The 20,532-nt window shown below is 38.0% G+C and overlaps 1 protein-coding gene across 1 annotated transcript; it reads right to left on the bottom strand.

Moving 5' to 3' along the window:
- Positions 1–5,794: 5,794 nt before the first annotated feature.
- On the bottom strand, positions 5,795–20,235 carry LOC140148213 (mitochondrial carnitine/acylcarnitine carrier protein-like). Its single transcript, XM_072170078.1, has 10 exons — positions 19,867–20,235; positions 19,135–19,203; positions 18,325–18,414; positions 17,448–17,584; positions 16,787–16,877; positions 16,389–16,518; positions 15,906–15,981; positions 9,609–9,712; positions 8,971–9,098; positions 5,795–7,282 (listed from the first exon to the last, which is right to left on the bottom strand). Exons 1-10 carry the CDS (start codon positions 20,020–20,022, stop codon positions 7,217–7,219), a joined length of 1,047 nt encoding a protein of 348 aa, XP_072026179.1. The 5' UTR covers positions 20,023–20,235; the 3' UTR covers positions 5,795–7,216.
- Positions 20,236–20,532: the final 297 nt, after the last annotated feature.

Genomic DNA, 20,532 nt, shown 5'->3' with positions numbered 1-20,532 from the left:
AATTCACGCGACCATCTCCGCTTACACACGCGAAAACATTCCGCGCTTCAAACGTCGTATCCAGGTAACTATGCGCGATTTAACCGCGGAGCAATCGCAGATTCGACCCAAAGATATGGTAGATGTTTCTTCTGTGGTGAAGAAAACCACATGAAGAAAAACTGCAGACACGGGAAGCCCATCCGCTGCTTTCAATGTAATGATACAGGGCATAAAGCACATATGGGTTTGTGTAGGCCTATCTGATTTATAGGCAATGAAGATCGTGCCGAAATTACAAAATACGGTACTGGCATCATCACTATAAATAAGTTTTCTGTTTTAAATGACGAGCTTGACATAAATCATGACCAATGTATGTTTAATAATATAAATGATAATATCTGTCATGTTAGCACACCTCCAGTAAAACATGGAAAGAAGACAGCGAATGGCATCAAATTGAGTAGGCCTAGCCATGGTATTGGTAGTAATATTAAGCATAAACGTAGAAAAAGACATAGACGTGGTAACAAAGGTAGAAAAAAGCAAACAGAAACAAGCGAAAATGTTCATATTAAGATAGCATTCAATAATGTGAACCGAATAAATTCAAGCATGTACGAAATCCCTAAATTTCTTAAGACTAATAGCATTGACATCTTTGGTATTTGTGAAACATTTCTAAAAGATAATAATAAGATATCTGTCGACGGCTACAATTGGATCGGTAAAAACCGAAATAATAAAGGAGGTGGTGGTATCGGTTTTCTAATTTCTGATACTTATAATACGATAGATGATAACATGTTTATGTCTGGTAATGACGAATATGAGCGCCTATGGGTTAAAGTCAAAACCAGTGATAATTCGGAGATTTCCATCTGTTGTGCATATTTCCCAGTAGATAGATCTAACCCTACTCTTAGCGATGAACTGTACAATCAAATTCTTTCTGAAGTTATAAAAATTCAGGACTTGAATGACGTAGACCCACATATTTTAATCATGGGTGACTTCAATGGTAGAATAGGAGACCTAACGGGGGATACAGTTGTAAATAATAATGGTGAAAAACTGCTTGATTTCTCTCATGATTCGGGTCTTGCTATTGTAAATTGTACCAACAAATGTAGTGGTAAAATTACATGGTTTCGACACCCTCATTCTTCCACTATTGATTATTTCCTCGTCTCGGATAGTTTATCTCGATGTACAAATAAAATGGTTATTGACGAGGAGCGTAAATATAATATAGGCAGTGATCACAATATGCTTTTCCTATACTTAACTATTAATGATAAAGCCTTCAAAAGTTATAAACCAAATAACAACAGGCTTGTATGGGATATTAAGAGAGACCAAGATTTTACAGATTATAGAAATGAGATCAAGTTGCAATTTTCTGATTGGAATGAAAATTCGTTTCGGGATCCTGATTCCCTATGGTGTGACTGGAAGAACAAGCTTTTATTAGCAGCAAGTAAAACAATAGGTACTAAAAAAAAACTGTAAACAAAAGCAATGGTGGGACAAAACAATTGATGAGGCTATAAAAGATCGGAAGAAAAGTTGCCAGGCTCACCGCAAATGGACCACTTTAAATGATAAAAACAAAGACAAAGGGAATGAATTATGGAATGATTACATTCAAAAGAAAACACGTGCTAAATGTATGATTCAAGATCGTATCAAGCAAATGAGAATTGATCGTAGTATTAAGATCGCTAAAGAGGGCGGTCCTTCTTGTAAAGATTTTTGGCAAAATCTAAGAGGACATAAAAATGAAAATAATAACGTGTGCTCTTTAAAACTACCAAACTCCAATAACATTACTTATGACTGTAAAGTTATGAACCAAACGGTTTCACAGTATTATAACTCACTAGGCAAGATGAACAACCAATTGTATCAAGAGGAATTTATTAATGATATGCACTCAAATGTTAAATACTTGAGCAGTCACAGTGATTGTGATATTTCTGATAATTTTCTGCATAGTATTGTTTTAACACTTGACGATGTAATTGAATCTATTAATGATGCTAAAAACAACAAAGCACCCGGCATTGATTCGATCACAAATGAACTCATCAAGAATGGCGGTGATGCACTAAATAGTTCTATGTTCACCTTGTTCAAAAGGTTAACTTACTTAGAAAAAATCCCTCAGGAATGGAATAAAGGTATAATTATTCCAATTTTTAAAAAGGGTGATAAAAAGGATCTAAATAATTACAGAGGTATTACCCTAACGTCATGTGTTTCTAAGATATTTAATCGTATTATTTCAAAGTCAATTGCCAATTTTCTGGAGGAAAATGATATACTCTCGGAGATACAAGGAGGTTTCAGGAAGGACCATAGATGTGAGGATCACATTTTCACAATTAAAAGTATCATTGCCACTAGACTGGCTGAGAATAAACCAACCTTCTTGGCCTTCTTGGATTTCCGAAAAGCTTTTGATACTGTATGGAGAAACGGTCTTCTTTCAGTTGCCTGGAACATGGGAATACGAGGAGGTGCATGGAAGCTAATTGAAAGCTTATATTGTAATGTAGAATGTAAAGTTAATTTTGGAAATATTGACACTGACTTCTTTGATGTGGAGGAAGGTTTAAAACAAGGATGCGTACTATCTCCGATACTGTTTAATATATATATTAATCAACTTGCAAAAATTCTCAATGACTGCGGAACAGGTACTCGAATTTGTGATGTTCAAATAAGTTGTTTATTTTGGGCTGATGACGTCGTTCTTCTTGCTAATGACGAAGAAGAACTTCAAAAAATGCTAGACGTTGCATCATCGTTTTCACGACTGTGGAAACTAGATTTCAACTACGATAAGTCTAATGTTTTAGTAGTTGGTAAACAAGTGAAAAAGGAAAAAGTATGGAATTTGTGTGATAGTACAATATCTAGTTGTGACAGTTACAAATATCTCGGGGTACATATATCAAAAAACCTTTCAGATCACACTCATGTCAATGAAGTTGTGAAAAAGGAACAGACTTATTGGTTATATTAAGTCGATCTTGAACAATCACGATGACTTTAATAGAGTATATTATGGAGATATCTTATGGCGCACCATTGCTCTTCCGTGCATAAATTATGCATGCGCTGTTTGGACATGCGGGGTGAAACAGATATGAAAAGAATTGAAAACCTACAGTTACAAATGGCCCGGTATATTCTTAAGGCCCCACGCAACACTCCGACTGCTGCTCTTTATGGCGACTTAGGATGGCAATCAGTTGCTTCCATCCAAGAATCTTGTAAAATAACTTATTTTGCTCGTCTAAGTTCAATGGATATGCACCGATGGCCAAAACTGCTTTTCAACACTTTATTTACTCTAAATCATCGTAATGTCAACCAAACTCGTTTTAAATGGTTAAGTTGTATCAAAACTGCTCTTGATAAATGTAATATGAATCAACACTTCACTTACAACTCGTCACTTAATCCAAAATGGGCAAAGACATTCAAGAAGATCAACAAAGATGTTTACGAAAATGCATGGTGTGAAGATGCAAGAAGCAAATCTTCCCTCACAGATTATGTTAAATACAAGAATTCTCTTATTTTGGAAAAGTACCTTCTTGACGAAACTGATTTCAAAGGAACCAACCTGAAATTTAAAGCACGTTCTAACATCCTTCCCCTAAATGGCAGAATATATAGATGGAATGAGGGCATGGACAAATCTTGCTCTCTTTGTAAAGGGAGCATTGAAGACCTCAGACACTTCCTTTTCACTTGCAGCTCTCTGAATAATATTCGTTCTGAAGAGTATTTAAAGCTGGAGCGTGACCTCGGTGATCGAAATCTAGAGGCCCTTTGGCAAACATTCATTGCAGGTGATTTAGATATAAAAATATGTTTCATGTTAGGTACCCCCGTAAGTTGGGAAGAAGGTGGTAATTGTTTCGATATATTTTGCAAATCCTTTTTAAAACGTGCGTGGACATATAGATCATCGATTATTAAGGAAATATAAAATTATCTGATAAAGTGATGCTAGTGGAATTTGTTTAAATGTTCTTTATAATTAATTTGTTTAATTGTAAACCTATGTATATTGGACTCTCTTGTAACAAATTCAATATGATTGTTAATATAGTTTTAAATTCAAAATAATTCCAAATCTGTTTCATATTGGTCTAATACAAATAATGATGCTGATAAAATCTGTAGGCCTATCAAATGTACTTTGTAACTTGATTTGATTTGATTTAATTCACCTATGTACATATGATTGTAAATAGTTATGATTGTAATTATTGTAATATAGGCCTACATAAGTTTGATTTCGTGTGCATGTGTGTGAGGGTATGTATGTGTGATATGGGCGTGGGAGAGTAAAGGTGAGAGGGATGAGAGCGGGGGTGTGTGCGTGATTTGATTTGATTTAGCCTACCTTTGTACATATGATTGTAAATAATTTTGATTGTAATTATTGTAATATAGACCTACATAAGTTTGATCTTGTGTACATGTGTGTGAGGGTATATTATGTGTGATATGAATGGGGTGAGTAAGGGTGAGAGGGATGAGAGCGTGGGGGTGTGCGTGAGTGGGTTGTGTATCTTTTATACATTGTACATTATTTAATATTTATATTGATTACTATGAGTTATTGTTGTTATTGTTTGAAATGTATTTTTTGTCTTTTATATGAACGCACCGCCAATTTAGACGTGTGCCGCTGATTCAAAAGCGTCTGTTCAAATAAATAAATAAAATAAAATAAAAATAAAAAATAAATAGCGCACCGCGAGCACGCGATAGTGCACCGCGTGAACGCGAAACGCGCGGACGCGAACGCGATAGCGCGCGGACAGAGGACGGACGGACGGACGGACACGCCGTAATTAGTATTAAGACTAGATTTCGCGGTTCTCGGGTTGGGCGGTTCTCGTGATAGGCCTATCTCTAATTACCCAACACCCGTTACCCATAATACTTGTCCTAACCTTTCAAACTACTACGATATGCGTCGCTCAATGATTAATCAACTCTGTTAATGTTTTGTAGCTGTGACGCAAACCCATCGTTCGCCTCTTTCAAACCCTGTCCTGCTACCACATTGGAGGACCCCAAAATACCCCGAAATACAACCCAAACGGGTTATACCATAACTGATGATTTTTATGTTAATCCTGTCTTGAAAATAGACCTATTGGTCCGATGAGATGCACCTGTTAGTCACACTGTAATGTTTTTCCGATGCGCGCACTGTACTCCGCGCACACTCCCGTTGATACTCCGCGATAGCGCACCGCGAGCACGCGATAGTGCACCGCGTGAACGCGAAACGCGCGGACGCGAACGCGATAGCGCGCGGACAGAGGACGGACGGACGGACGGACGGACGGACACTCTGTAAATAGTATTATGATATGCTTTTTTTTAATAACAAACATCATGTTTTATTAAACTTCGATCAAAATTACACAAACTTTTACCTCAAATATGACATTTTGTCCTCAAAAATTGCTTTTCCTCAAAAGTGCGTGACAATTTAGAGAATTAAACGAAACGCAAAGATAATTATACCATTTCGGCCAAATTTTAATTTTGTTTGATTTTGCCAAAATATGAAATAGTCCCGGAAATAGTAGATTTATTATTAAAAATAATAAGTAGCGGTAACAAAAGTTAGGACGATCCTCTGTCCATTTTTAGTCAAAATTCGGCTGATTTCAATTTCAAGTGTCAGTTGAGACAAATGATAACATGTACACATAAAAAAACCCAACAAAAACAAAGCAGGTTTGAACAAAATTAACCAAATACATTTAAAAAATCGTTCATAATTTATGGCTTTAATACCTGACCAAAATTACGACCATCTCGTCATCAGCATGCACGTATTTTTCTGTAAGCTAAATATAGCCTGTAGGCCTACGACATGAGACGGTGAATAGCAAAATCATGAAAATAGCATTAACAGGAAATGACCCGCAAAAATGGCTACTTTCCTAGTCCAGTTGCACAACCAAAAATGGCCACTTTCTAGAATGCGTGTATTAGCTCGCCGATCGTATTATTATCATGATTATTGGCGCAGCTTCACGCAGCTGGGACTTTCAAACAAGACGTAAGACGAATAGCGTAATGCACAGTTTATGCGTCAAGACGTAATATAGCGATAGGCCTGTGCACACAGTTTGTACGTGACTGATTCAATGATGTGTTAGCCATCACTCGATCGGTGGTCTCGGAATAAAACCGGAGATTTCCGGATTACATAAAACCTTAAATTTTACCGTAAAAGACACTCCAAGCTTAGTCTTTCACGTGGCATTTTAGTACACCATTGGGCAATACAATCATCATCATGCAAAAAGTAGAAATTCGACAAAATTTGAGGGCGTTGCAGGGCAAATCACACATTCTGGCTTCTAAGGGCTGTGCAATATCTGGCCCCGGCAAATAGTGGAGAGGGGAGTAATTTTGGCAGGGCAAAGGGGTGGCAAGCAGGTCGAAAGGAGGGGGCACAGATTTTGGAGTCCCAGGTATTCGTGGTCATGGGGTACCTTGTAAATAATACGCCGCTAGGATTAGAAAAACAGTACGGACACGCTATTGTGCAAAATTTCCTGCTCGCTATGCTCAGTCGCTTCATAATTCATACCCCGGGAAGGAGAACATCACAGTCTAAATCGGGTTCCCAAAAATATGGCATGTGCAAATTAAAGGGAAGGACAAATATTTTGGCAGGCCGAGTGGGTGGGCTTTTTTTATGGCAGGCCATTTTGAAATGTTCCCCCACCCGGACAGATCATTATATTGCACAGCCCCTAAATACATCGCCCTGGCAATTGGAGAGTCCACCGTGCTGTTTTGGCGCGAGTTTTTACTTAATTAAAGCTACACGTGTCATTCAGATCTCAGTCGGAATTGACTTGTCGAATTATGCATGGCAACACCATGATAATCATGATTGCTTTAGTACGATTTTATGAACATGATGAAAACGAACGAACGTGGAACATCAAAAAAATTAAGAAATTAAATTAACTCCTCTCGCGACTACATGTAGAAGCTATTTCAGCTTTCTATCGTTATTGCAGGCCAATTTATAAAGTTTTTATAAACAGTATAACATTAAAAAATATTAGCACCGCCTTCCATCCGAGGCTGCTCCTTCAGTCTTCCGGACTTCCGATATCATTATCATGAGCTGTAGATCCTAGGCCTATATCTGCTGTTGACGATCGAATCACCTTGGCAAATGTCTTTCGTTGTGCAAGTATTTCATGACCAGTTCGTATGAAAACATGTACATCTGTAAAGATAATTAACATAGACATGTTCAGTCCATAACAGCATTTAACTCTCTTCACGCGGGTGTCGACTGCAGACGACAAGTTTCAAATTTTTTTAATTCAAAAATGTCAAAAATGTAAATTTTCATGACCATATTTGGAATCGGCATGAAAAATGCATTAAAATGAGTACAAACAAGCCTAGTATTGATTCAGTAGTTCTTAAGATAGCTCTTGATATTTTGAGAAAATATTTCAAAACTTGAAGCGCATGGATAGCACGTAGAGCATTAAGGTTGGTCTGAACCCTGGAATTATGGAAACTTTCGGGCCTCATAACTCCAACAATTTAGCAGTTATGAGGCCCGAAAGTTTCCATAATTCCAGGGTTCAGACCAACCTTAAGCTCATTTAGGCATAGTAAGAAGAATTGCACAAACCTTGCTTGCTTAAAGGGCCCTTTGTCATAGCTTCAGTAGGCGACCCCATTTTGTGAATGTTTGATACATTGTATATTATACATTTATACAGCGAATATGCCTATTAATTGACGTTTTCTTCAGTCTTCTATTAACATTTTTTTCATTTGCTATCTTGCCGGGTATCTCGCACAGAAGAATTTACCAATTTAGTTTTATAATGTCAATTACCTACATGTACCGTACTTCGGCCAAAACCTATAGCTGTCTTAATACCCAGCTGCATGCATATCTACTGCAGACACGTTTGCTATTAAGAAATCTTTTCGTCCAAAGCATCAATCCATACATACATGTATTATAAATAGAGCAGTATACCCAGAGGATGATTTAAGCACTACCCAACACCCCACTGCAGTGAGCAGAGCTGTATGAGTAACATGACACCACTGCTCTGCTATATTGCATAGACGTGCATGTTAAAATTGAATTTGTAGGCCTACTGCTATATTTACAATAAAAAACACTGTTAATTTGCTGGTCGATTTCACATTTTATGTTATCTACAGAAGGTGTGAATTATCCTTTATATACACACATCACTTTTGTTCTGAAATCGACCAAGTAATAATGACACACACGCAATTCTAAAACATCTTTTGCACCGAGTTCAATGTGATTTGAAAAGTAAAGTGGCAGTTGAAACTCTAGTGATAACACTTTTGCAGTGCATGATGGGGCTTCCTTAAATCATCCTCTGGTATTAACCATAGCAAGATAGCATATATATAGGTATCCCAGGCAAACCTTATTTAACACATTTGCTAGTCAGCGAATTTCGCCGAGACCGGGACCCAAACACAATGCATATATACATAGAAATTTGAATTTTTTTCGAGAATAGGTCGGTGAAGGAAACCTACATAAATATGTTTTCTATACTTCACTTGACCCAAATATATGATTTTTTATGGTGCTCTTTGGTGGACTTTTAGAGGGATTTTGATAGCAGTTCCATTAAAAAAAGCTGCTATGGCCATGAGACTAAGACCTAGAAACACCCCTAAATGCCGTTTTGGGAATTTTGCTAGCAGAATCTTTTTGATGAAAGTCAATCTTTGACAAGATGTAACTTTGTTACGGAAAGTGCTATGACAAAAATGTTTTCAGTTTTGGCTTTGTTTACTCAAGGGCTTTAATTTGATATGTAAAATGGTTCAGTTTGATGGCAAATTTGAATTCACCTAGCATACCTAATATATACGCAAAGGCATGCATAGCCAGCTTACCGCAGATGCTGGAAAGGTTCTTATGAGTGCAGGAGGCAGTCCTCTAAATAAAGTAGTAGCAGGTTCACCCCGGTGTATCATCTCTTTAATGACGCTTCTCATTCCTCGGGGATACTGACCAGGTTGTGCTAGATGGGAAAGAAACAGACGAGAAACTTGTGTATGGGCCAAAAGTATAGCATGTCACTCGGACATTACTTTTCAGTTTCTTTCATATTCTTATTTTATCGAAGTTTCTGAAAAAAAATTGTATAAGGGTGTTTCTTCGATGATTTATCGACGAATTTTAAGTGACTTCAGAAAATTAAAGACCTATATTTTTTTGTTGGTCCACGACGGATCTCTGAAAGTCCCAAAAGCATGAAAGATTGCGAGATGCATAGGACCGTACTGACGCATACATCAGGCGCCTAAATGGCGTAGCCCCCCACCCCTACCCAAATGTGGGACATCTCCCCTCCTGTGGAATGCTGACCGTTATAAAATGCTCAATTTTGTCAATTTTCCGCTTTGTACATCACCCCTTTGCCTCTTTCAGAGGAAACTGCGCCACTTGTACGCATACACCAGGAGATACATTCATCTTACATCACTTTGTTGGATAAGCAGACACCATAAAATGAGAAAATGTCAAGTACCTGTTTGAACGCGTGTTTTAATTGTATCTGGTGCTATTGAGAAAATGCAGGCCGTCGTACCACCCATGCCTCCTGCTAAAAGTATTTCAGCTCCAGACGATTTACTGTAAAGAAAAAGAACAGATTTGTACTAGGGCCTATAACGAGTGTACATATTAATAGCCACGCGCAATTGGGAAATGGTGTTCACTTTATGTTTGAAGTCGATTCTAGACCAAAATTTTCCGAGGAACACGATCCCGGTGGGCCTTTTTTGAAAAAATGTGCCCAAAGTGCTCTTTTCCGGGGGTGCTCCCATTTTGGGGGTCAAAATTTGTTTTTAAGTATTCTCTGGCCAAATATGGTATATTTGGTGTCTATTTATATGTTATCGAGCATGGAAAATCTATTCTGATAGTTTTTAAAATAAAAAATAGCTGCCTTATGCACAAAAATCCAAAATGGCGCCAAAAATGCCTTTTTCCGGGAGTGCTCCCATTTTGGGGGTCAAAATTAGTTTTTAAGCATACTCTGCCCAAATATCGTATATTTGGTGTCTATTTATATGTTTTCGAGCATGGAAAATCTATTCTGATAGTTTTAAAATAGCTGCCTTTGCTCAAAAATCCAAAATGGCGCCCTGAAATGCCCTTTTTCCGGGGTGCTCCCATGTTGGGGGTCAAAATTTGTTTTTAAGCATTCTCTGGCCAAATATGGTACATTTGGTGTATCTGTATATGTTTTCGAGCATGACAAATCTATTCTGATAGTTTTTAAAATCAAAAATAGCTGCCTTATGCTCAAAAATCCAAAATGGCGCCTAAAATGCAATATTTGTCCAAATTGAAATATTTGCCCATGTAGGAACATTTTTAAAATGATTTTAGTACTTATTTGCATTGTGTGGGGTACAAAGATCACAATCAATCTATTTTCAAAATTCAAAATGGCTCCTGCATACCCAAAACTCAAATTGGCGGCCAAAACGATGTAGTAATGTGGCCAAAAGAAAACAATGTTCCACAACTTTAGTGTCGAAAATTAAGTGTTAGTCTAAATATAATCATGTAGAAATGTGTTGGCAGCAGTTTATGAAAGCTCAAAATGGTTACTATTGGCTGAAATCATATAGTAATGTCCGTCACATAGCTCATATACTAGTATATGATGTTTCCAAAAGTTTAAACTGACTTTCAGCACAAAAATTCACTAACCTTGAATTTTCGATGTGTGACACACATCTTCATCAGAAGAAGTCCTAAGATGTTGTGATGGACTTGCCCTTTTGTTGATCATTGGCAACTTTTGGTCGAATGAGGGCGTTGTATAAGGTTGGCAATTCCAGTCCTTGATCACGATTTAGTTCTGGCGATTTCTTCTTGATCTGGAGGGCCTCCCGCATTAAACGGGGGTACTCTCTATCATCCTTGGCTAACACCTTTGTGGATTCCAAGTCGATGTTGTGGTGGGACTCTGTTTTGTGCTCTGCAACAGCAGATGGTTTGCGGCTGGGGGCAGTTGACTTGTGCTCCTTCAGTCTATCTCCGAGTTGTCTACGTACCTGTCTGGCCGATGTATGAACTTGTACACTCGCCGCAGGGTATCTCGTAGACCACACCTGATTTTTTCTCAGTTGGAGTGGGATCCTTAGGTGCGACTAATAGTTTTCTCAGGGTATTGTGCGGTCTGAAGCTTGTAGCAACACCGTAGGATTTGAAAATACGCTGGAGCTTCTGTGACAACCCCTCTATAAAGGAGTACCCCCGTTTAGTGCGGGAGGCCCTCCAGATCAAGAAGAAATCGACAGAACTAAATCGCGACCAAGGACTGGAATTGCCGACCTTATACAACGCCCTCATTCGACCAAAAGTTGCCAATGATCAACAAAAGGGCAAGTCCATCACAACATCTTAGGACTTCTTCTGATGAAGATGTGTGTCACACATCGAAAATTCAAGGTTAGTGAATTTTTGTGCTGAAAGTCAGTTTAAACTTTTGGAAATTGTTTATTACAAGCACGTATGAACTTACATTCGAGTATGATAATGTTCTTAGGTTCAATTTGCATTTTCTCCTCTTCCACCATCTGTCTCACCTCATCTTCATTTGGAAGTGCCGAACCACGGTACCAAACGGGCTTAAGAACATCATCATCAAGTTCCCAGGCGTAGTATAGAGGATTCTGTTGTTTGAACATACCAACCAGGCAATTAACCATACAGTTTACTACAAAGTTTGCACGTTGGATGTGGCATTTCATTGATTTACCGTCAGGGGGAAGCCTCTGAGACGAGGTTACCTTCCGCTTCTTTCCCTTTCCACATATTCTCATTGCATAGCGACTATCCCCTGCCGTCATTTCCTTCATTGGCCTGTTGTAAACTATGTGAAGTATGAAGTCTGTAACTTCATTAACATTGGCTGCAGTTCCTTCAAGGCTAGATAGAAGTTCAACACTGTACCTGTCTAAGGGTCGTCCAGACAAAGGAAGAAAAGAAGATAAACTCAGTGGACACCTTGACCAACTGTTACCACAGCTTGGTGAATGGAATGACTTCCTTACAAATGAATCCAACAAACTGCATCTAACGCAACTTCTAGCTGATTTCATCTTATCTGATGAATCTACTCTAGGAAGAGATGTTTTTGTCACAAAGGGTCATGTGTGTTTTTGCCTTCCGTCAGAACCAGAGTCAGTAATACGAGAAATCACAGTTTCCTATCAAAGAGAAGCTGATCCTCGCCTGGCTTTCCACGCAGTGTATTCTACTGCAACACATAATACTTGTGTGGTAGCTGATGACACAGATGTATTTATTCTGTTGCTACTAAGAACCTGTATTTCAGACAAGGGACCAGGCTGCCAAGAGCAGGCAAATCACCTTGGAAGAGATATTTGCAAGAGCCTACCTGCTTTTCATGTAGTAACAGGCAGCGACTTCACGCAACCTTTCTATGGCCGGTCTAAAATGAGAGCCTTTACCAAGATACAACAGAATCCAGAAAGCCTAGAACTTATATCTAGCCTTGAAGGAACTGCAGCCAATGTTAATGAAGTTACAGACTTCATACTTCACATAGTTTACAACAGGCCAAGGATTGAAAAGACGGCAGGGGATAGTCGCTATGCAATGAGAATGTGTGGAAAGGGAAAGAAGCGGAAGGTAACCCCGTCTCAGAGGCTTCCCCCTGACAGTAAATCAATGAAATGCCACATCCAACGTGCAAACTTTGTAGTAAACTGTATGGTTAATTGCCTGGTTGGTATGTTCAAACAACAGAATCCTCTATACTACGGCTGGGAACTTGATGATGATGATGTTCTGAAGCCCGTTTGGTACTGTGGTTCGCACTTCCAAATGAAGTGACGTGAGATAGATGGTGGAAGAGGAGGAAGGGGATGAACCTCTAGAAGCAGTCATGCCGACTCCAGAAATCCCAACAGAACTAAAGGGGATATGATGAAGTCTGATGGTTTCAGACGCAACGTAAAAAATGTAAGTTCCAGTATTTGATTTAATTCAAAACTTTGTGATTTTAACGACTGGATGACTGAGAATATTCACTATTTTGTAAAGGGGATATGATCTGATCAGCGACTCTGAAGATTCAGAGGACGAAGAAGTCCCGTTGAGTGAAGAGAGTTCAGAAGAGGACTCGTAAAAATGACAATTAATAACTATATGAAATAGGAAAATACGAAATAAACTTTATCGGCCATCTTGAATGTAACGGTAATTAAGGTAATTGGTGTTCAAAATGGCGATCAAAATGACCTGCGAACAGCAAATCACTATTAGATGGTGTTTTAGTTCTTGCAGCTATTTTGGATTTTGAAGGGAGCTGTAATATAAGTTTAAATCAGGAAAATGCAAATTGAACCTAAGATAATTATCATATACTTGTACAAACAGTCATTATGAGCTATGTGACGGACATTACTATATGATTTCAGCCAATAGTAACCATTTTGAGCTTTCATAAACTGCTGCCAACACATTTCTACATGATTATATTTAGACTAACACTTAATTTTCGACACTAACGTTGTGGAACATTGTTTTCTTTTGGCCACATTACTACATCGTTTTGGCCGCCAATTTGAGTTTTGGGTATGCAGCAGCCATTTTGAATTTTGAAAATAGATTGATTGTGATCTTTGTACCCCACACAATGCAAATAAGTACTAAAATCATTTTAAAAATGTTCCTACATGGGCAAATATTTCAATTTGGACAAATATTGCATGTTAGGCGCCATTTTGGATTTTTGAGCATAAGGCAGCTATTTTTGATTTTAAAAACTATCAGAATAGATTTGTCATGCTTGAAAACATATAAAGAGACACCAAATGTACCATATTTGGCCAGAGAATGCTTAAAAACAAATTTTGACCCCCAACATGGGAGCACCCCCGGAAAAAGGGCATTTCGGGCGCCATTTTGGATTTTTGAGCAAAGGCAGCTATTTTAAAACTATCAGAATAGATTTTCCATGCTCGAAAACATATAAATAGACACCAAATATACGATATTTGGCCAGAGTATGCTTAAAAACAAATTTTGACCCCCAAAATGGGAGCACTCCCGGAAAAAGGCATTTTGGGCGCCATTTTGGATTTTTGTGCATAAAGCAGCTATTTTTATTTTAAAACTATCAGAATAGATTTTCCATGCTCGAAAACATATAAATAGACACCAAATATACCATATTTGGCCAGAGAATACTTAAAAACAAATTTTGACCCCCAAAATGGGAGCACCCCCGGAAAAGAGCACTTTGGGCACATTTTTTCAAAAAAGGCCCACCGGGATCGTGTTCCTCGGAAAATTTTGGTCTAGAATCGACTTCAAACATAAAGTTAACACCATTTCCCAATTGCGCGTGGCTGAGAGGCTGACTAGTAGATTTTACACTGGGTTCCAAAAAACGAAATAACGAAACATTGGAATCGAGCATTTCGGACTAAAGTACGTACGTTCAGTATTTATTTAAGTTTTATGTAGCCTCAGCATTCGATCCGGAGAATCTTTATCAAAGGTATAAGACACCGACTATGATGAGGATGGGGACACCGGGCCTGATTGTGGGGAATAAACCGTTTTCGGCAATTTTCGGCAAATAGGATTTTCTAAATGTTCAAATCAATTGGGTGTGCCCTCCATGTCCCTATGGCGGTATACCACTGGTAAGGTAACCAGACACAACACACATACAAAACATGTACTATTAGTCCAGTCAATCTAAGCAAATTAGTGGTGTCACCCACCACTAATTGCAACAGAATTTTTTTCACTTTTATACATTTTAGAGATGTCCCCTGAACATCATACCAAAAATATACTAAAATATACTTGGTGGAAAGGTATTTTTGGCGGGAAAAGGTCATACAGGGTCAAATTTCAAATTGCTTCAATCTTTTAAAAATATACCAAAGCATTCCTCTAGTCTTAAGGATTCAGAAAAAGTATAGTTTGTCATATCTGTGATGTACCATTCTCAAGTTATAAGCAAAAAGGTCAAAGGTCAAATTTTGGGCTCCACGTGGGTCAACTTCGAAAAAATGCTCCGATCTCCTTAAAAATGGTCTCAATGTGTTCGTCCTTTAAAATCACCCCAAAATAAGAATAGTTTGCCATATCTCGGATGTTTCGTTACCCAGGTAGCAGGGTAAAAGAGGTCATTGACCATTGAACTCTATTGACCCCGACCTAGTTTTCGATGTTACGCATGTAATTAAACAACCTAAACAGTGCAAATATTCTTTAAATTAATTATGTTTGGAAGCTGAACAATTTGAGACCATTTTGGTTAAAATCAGACAATTTTTAGTTTTTTGACCTCAGTTGAACCCAATATTTGACCTTTGACCTTTTTTGTTATAACTCAAGAACCGTACATCACAGATATGACAAACTATATTTTTTCTGAATCCTTATGACTAGAGGAATAATTTGGTATAGTTTTTAAAATGATTGGAGCGATTTTGAAATTTGACCCCTGTGTGACCTTTTCCCGCCAAAAACTACATTTCCACCAAGTATATTTTAGTATACTTTTGTATACTGTTCAGGGGACATCTCTAACATTCATAGCAGTGAAAAAAATTCTGTTGCAATTAGTGGCGAGTCAAAACCCACTTTGACTGGACTATATACAAAGACATGAACTATTCCAAAAAGGGTAGGTAGGACCAGGATTGTATGTCAGATATAGGGGTTCCTATACAACGGTTCGGTTCCTGACACGGTCTGGCCGGACGGGTCTCTGACACGTATGCTCGTGATCATTCACCATCCGGGATATTCCTATACTTACCTACTGTGTCTTCTCTTGCGACAAAGTTCCTTCGTGTTCTCGTAAACAATGAAGTATATCCCAAAATTTGGTATCCCTGATATGATAATAGAAGGAAATTATGATTACGCATAACGCTAAATGCTATACGCGGATGATGAGGAGCAGGATGAGGATGATGAGGATGAGGATGAGGAGGATGAGGATGAGGATGAGGATGATAATGAGGAGGAGGAGGAGGATGAGGATGAGGATGATGAGGAGGGTGATGATGAGGATGATGATGATGATAATCATGATGATGAGGATGATGATGAGGATGATGATGATGAGGAAGATGAGGATGATGATGGTCTCAAACACAAACACGTAAACGTGTTTTTTGTTTTTGCTTTTTATTTGTTTTGTTTTTTTGGTGTTTTGTTTTTGTTTTGTTTTTTTGCTTTGTTAATGTTTTGTTTTTTTTTTTGGTCAAAAAAACACATCTTTTCTGGTTATACTTACGACGCCAAAGTGTAATGCCAAACCCTTTGTAGTTTCCGTAGAAAAATCCTTCGTGTTTGTATACCTGGAGAGCGCAATGGAATGGGCCTTTGTATCTCACTGATGAATTGAAACGACTTTTTGTCTGCGCCTATAATATATAGTATTAAATAGAGTGAATAAAATAATAGTATCAATTCACGATATAATTATAATTTGCACTCACAAGCAAAAAGAATGAAAGAAGGAAAGGAAAGGGGAGAGGAGAAAGGAGATAAGAAAGGAAAAGTTCAGAATATACAGTAATAGTAATGATTGAATAAACAATAGTAATCAATTTTCCCGATGAAAGAAAGAAGAGGAGGGCAGGGGAAGGAGGGGAGAAAGTAGAAAAGAAAAAGGAAAAGAATTATACTCACTTGAAGAAGACATTTGACTCTATCAATCGGGCATGCAATGAATGAACTGAAAAAACCGGCTGCAAATCCACCAATGAGGAATTTTTTGTTCCTATAGCAAATAAAACACATAGAAAAAAGGCGAATTTATCCCACTTTTGCACCATATTTCATAATTTCAACTTCATAATGGCCAATTTTTTTGCGCGCTTCGCTTGCATTTGTACAATAAACGTATTATGTCGCCAAAAGTGCTGGATTCATTATAATCCAAGAATTTTTTTCCAACCCCATCCCCCAATGTCAAAAAGAAATCTGCGCCACTGCTGTATCGGAGCACGGAATAAGAATGAATGTCAAAGTTCTTATTTATCGACCCAAGGGCTAGAGCAAATTTTGTTCACTTGATTTGTTTCGAATTGCCATTCCAAGTTTGTTCTTTTTCTTCAATTTTTCTTTTTCTTCTATTTCTGCATTTTCTCTCTATAAGCCTACAGGCCAGCATGCTTATAGCTCGGCTCGAGCTTTTTCTTTGAGCCTGACCCATCCGGGACTCAAGTGTTTGTATATCTGGACCATCTTTATTAAAATGATGTCCAATATGATGACACTGTAAATTTTACATTAATTCCTCAAATCTGTAATGGTCTCATAAACAAAGGTGTATTATTATTGTACTTACGAAAACTGTCCTGGTGGTTGTGCTGATATGGATTCAAACAGTTGCTCCCCAACAGTATAACCAGCAAATGTTGCAGCAGTCCACGGAACACTCGAAAGTAACGGAAACAACATTCCCTTGTAGAATGCAAACACTCCCTGAATATTTAAAAGAAAATATAGACAAATATGAAACTTGGGTGTATGGCGTCAGTTTAACTTAAAGGAGGATTTTGTGATCCTAGCATCCTCTTTTTATGACATGTTTCAGTAGATATCCACGAAAAAAACTTATTTCCAAAATTTCATTTGATTCCGATTTTGCGTTTGCGAGTTATGAATGATTATGTGTATTACACTGCTCCATATACAATGTGTTGTAATTTCGTTCTGGTGCACCAGAACGAAATTCAAATTTGGCGATATTTTTGCAAGAAATATTTGGTACATAAACATTATGTAGCCAGAGGTATCCAGTGGTGTAAAAATCTCAATTTTGTTTGGGAAAATTGGGGGGATGAGGCTGTGGATCACGAAATGCCCCTTTAAGGACTTATTTATAACATTATCAGGAACGACTCATTTAAAAGAAGGAAACTTATGTTAATTGATATTAGACCATGCATAAGGATGTATTTGTTGGCTCTGGTCTGGGTCAGGCTCAAGAAATTCTATCAACTTATGTATAGCAGTCAATGGATGCATAATTTAGGGTACATTTGAGTTATAAACTTCGAAAGCATACTTTACAAATACTACAGCTTACTATAAATGCATATTAAATAATTATACTGAAAGATTCATGCCCGGGGACTCATGAAAGAAAAGTAGGACATACACAGTAAATGCAAACCACCAAACATTATTCAGAAGTGAAGTAACGTAACTTAATAATTTACCTCATTTCGTAAAATCTGTGCAGCGCATTTCAAAGTGATACCCAAATGCTTAAACCTGTGTGGGGAGATCAGACCTCGTTGCCCTCGTATCTGAAATTAATAAAAAGATAGGCCAATAATTTAACCATTTTGGTTACTATATAATACACTACTTGATCGTTATGCCTTTTAAATAGTTATATTCGCCGGCGAAGTGACGTAATAATCGGATTAACTACAATAGCAATGGGTGAAAACAATTTTTGATTATACCGCGCTGCACTAGTACGTTCACGCGGTACCTCTGCATTGAACCATGTCATGCTGATCACTCGCACCTGTAAGATTAGTATCTTTGAAAAGAGCGGTATTCCCGGCGGTATTGTGTTCAATACTATGATTACAGACATACACAGGTGATGAGTGCAACCTGCTTGTAGTGCAGCGCGATATATTCAAAATTGTTTTCACCTATTGCTATGGTAGTTAGACGAATTAAACGTAAATCTATGTCCAAGGATCACGAAGGATCACGAACTTAATAATTCCCATCACATTCAGTAGCAGGTATAAGCGACCGTTCACTAATTATTTCAATTTCATTCGTATAAATTTTGGTTTGTATATTTTACTGCTCGGTTAGGCCGATATAATAACTCTCTGGATGAGTATACCAATCTACAAAGAAAGACATGTTTTGGGAAAGTTTCTGATCGGATATAGCCCCTTTAAACTTGTCATATTTTTTCACTGTAGGCCTATTGGGTTTGGTGTTCACGATTTATAGGAGGAGATGATACAAAAGATAATGCAACAATTAAATATATTTACCTCGTGTTTCAACGGGCCACTTTGTCTTTCGTAATTCCTCCATAGCTTGTTGTCTATCTGCATTGTTACCTATAAACAATGACCATTGATCAGTAGAGTCAATTACACAAATTGTGTAAATATCTGTTAGTGTTAAACAAAAATCTACTAATTAGTGGGTTTTTAGCGGGTTCGCCGTCGGTCAAGTTTACAACTGTCAAGCTTTCGTCAGGAGTAGCTCTGACTTCTTCAGGACAAAGTTAAGTACCTAAGAATGAGACATGTAGGCGCTCTGCTGGCCCTTTGCCTACTGATGTCTCTGAAAAGAGCTGTTCACTGAAGACTACCCCTTGTCTACGGAAAACAAGCAGACCTCACCTCTTCTCAGAGCCACCAAACTTTTCAATTTAGCAGATAGGCGAGGTGTGCTTGTTGTTCTGTTGACAAGGGGCAGTCTTCAGTGAACGGCTCTTTTCAGAGCCATCAGACCTTCAAATTTAGCAGATAGGCAAGATGACTGCCGCCCCTTGTCTACGGAAAACAAGCAGACCTCACCTCTTTTCAGAGACCAAACCTTTAAATTGAGCAAATAGGCGAGGTATGTTTGTTTTTCTGTTGACAAGGGCAGTCTTCAGTGAACGGCTCTTTTCAGAGCCACCAGACCTTTAAATTTAGCAGATAGGCGTTAAATTTTCTGTACCGCTCGACTTTTAAAAAAAAGGACAGACCTATTAAATATTCAAAAACATTTACCTTAACAGTATCAAATGGGTGACCAACGATAGCAGAGCAGGTCCCGGCAAATCCTCCAGCTACTGCTCTTTTCAGAAGGAGACTAATAAACTGAGTTGGATGGTTATTATGCAGAGTTTGGCGACTGGGATCCATTGGCAGCATTGGTTGCACCATCTTTACTGCTTGCACACATCAATGTTGCAAGGAAATTTGTTGTGAAGTCCTGTCACTAAACGACACTCGGTACGGGTTCGCTTCAAAGTTTCAAATTAACCACGTATTTCTCGAAACATTTCTCTTACTTCCATGATTGCATGCACTGGGTTACCAGAGTGACACGTTTGGTTTTTACATGACGCCATTTTGTCAACAACACGACTCATTTTATAACAGCATTAACCGTCCGTTGTTTATGCGATTGTGAAACACTTTCTTCATGTCCATAGGCCTAAAGTCTATCTGCAATAGGTCTATGTGGGCCTATTGATGCGTGACACGAGCGTAAACACGAGTGACCTTGAGTATTTGTCAATTTCCGATCATTAAACATTTTGGAAGCGTTTATGTACGACGGTCATTCAATAAGTTTTATATAAGTTCTTTTAACTTTGGTTCTATTATATACTATTAATATATATACATGGTAGCTTTTTCAAGGAAGACAAAAAGAAAAGGAAAGGGAGA

This window comes from Amphiura filiformis, chromosome 3, assembly GCF_039555335.1.
Source record: "Amphiura filiformis chromosome 3, Afil_fr2py, whole genome shotgun sequence".
Classification (NCBI taxonomy): Eukaryota; Metazoa; Echinodermata; class Ophiuroidea; order Amphilepidida; family Amphiuridae; genus Amphiura; species Amphiura filiformis.
Note: the sequence above shows the minus strand (reverse complement) of the source record. Positions and strands in the feature narration are given on the sequence as shown.

What these genes read in the sequence shown, in the direction of transcription:
- LOC140148213 (XM_072170078.1), bottom strand. Translation starts at nt 20,022, where the DNA reads ATGGTGCAACCAATGCTGCCAATGGATCCCAGTCGCCAAACTCTGCAT. An exon ending in CACAGATTTTACGAAATGAG is followed by an intron (nt 17,585 to 18,324) that starts GTAAATTATTAA and finishes TTAAATATTCAG; the next exon opens with GGAGTGTTTGCATTCTACAA. An exon ending in CGCAAGAGAAGACACAGTAG is followed by an intron (nt 9,713 to 15,905) that starts GTAAGTATAGGA and finishes TTTTCTTTACAG; the next exon opens with TAAATCGTCTGGAGCTGAAA.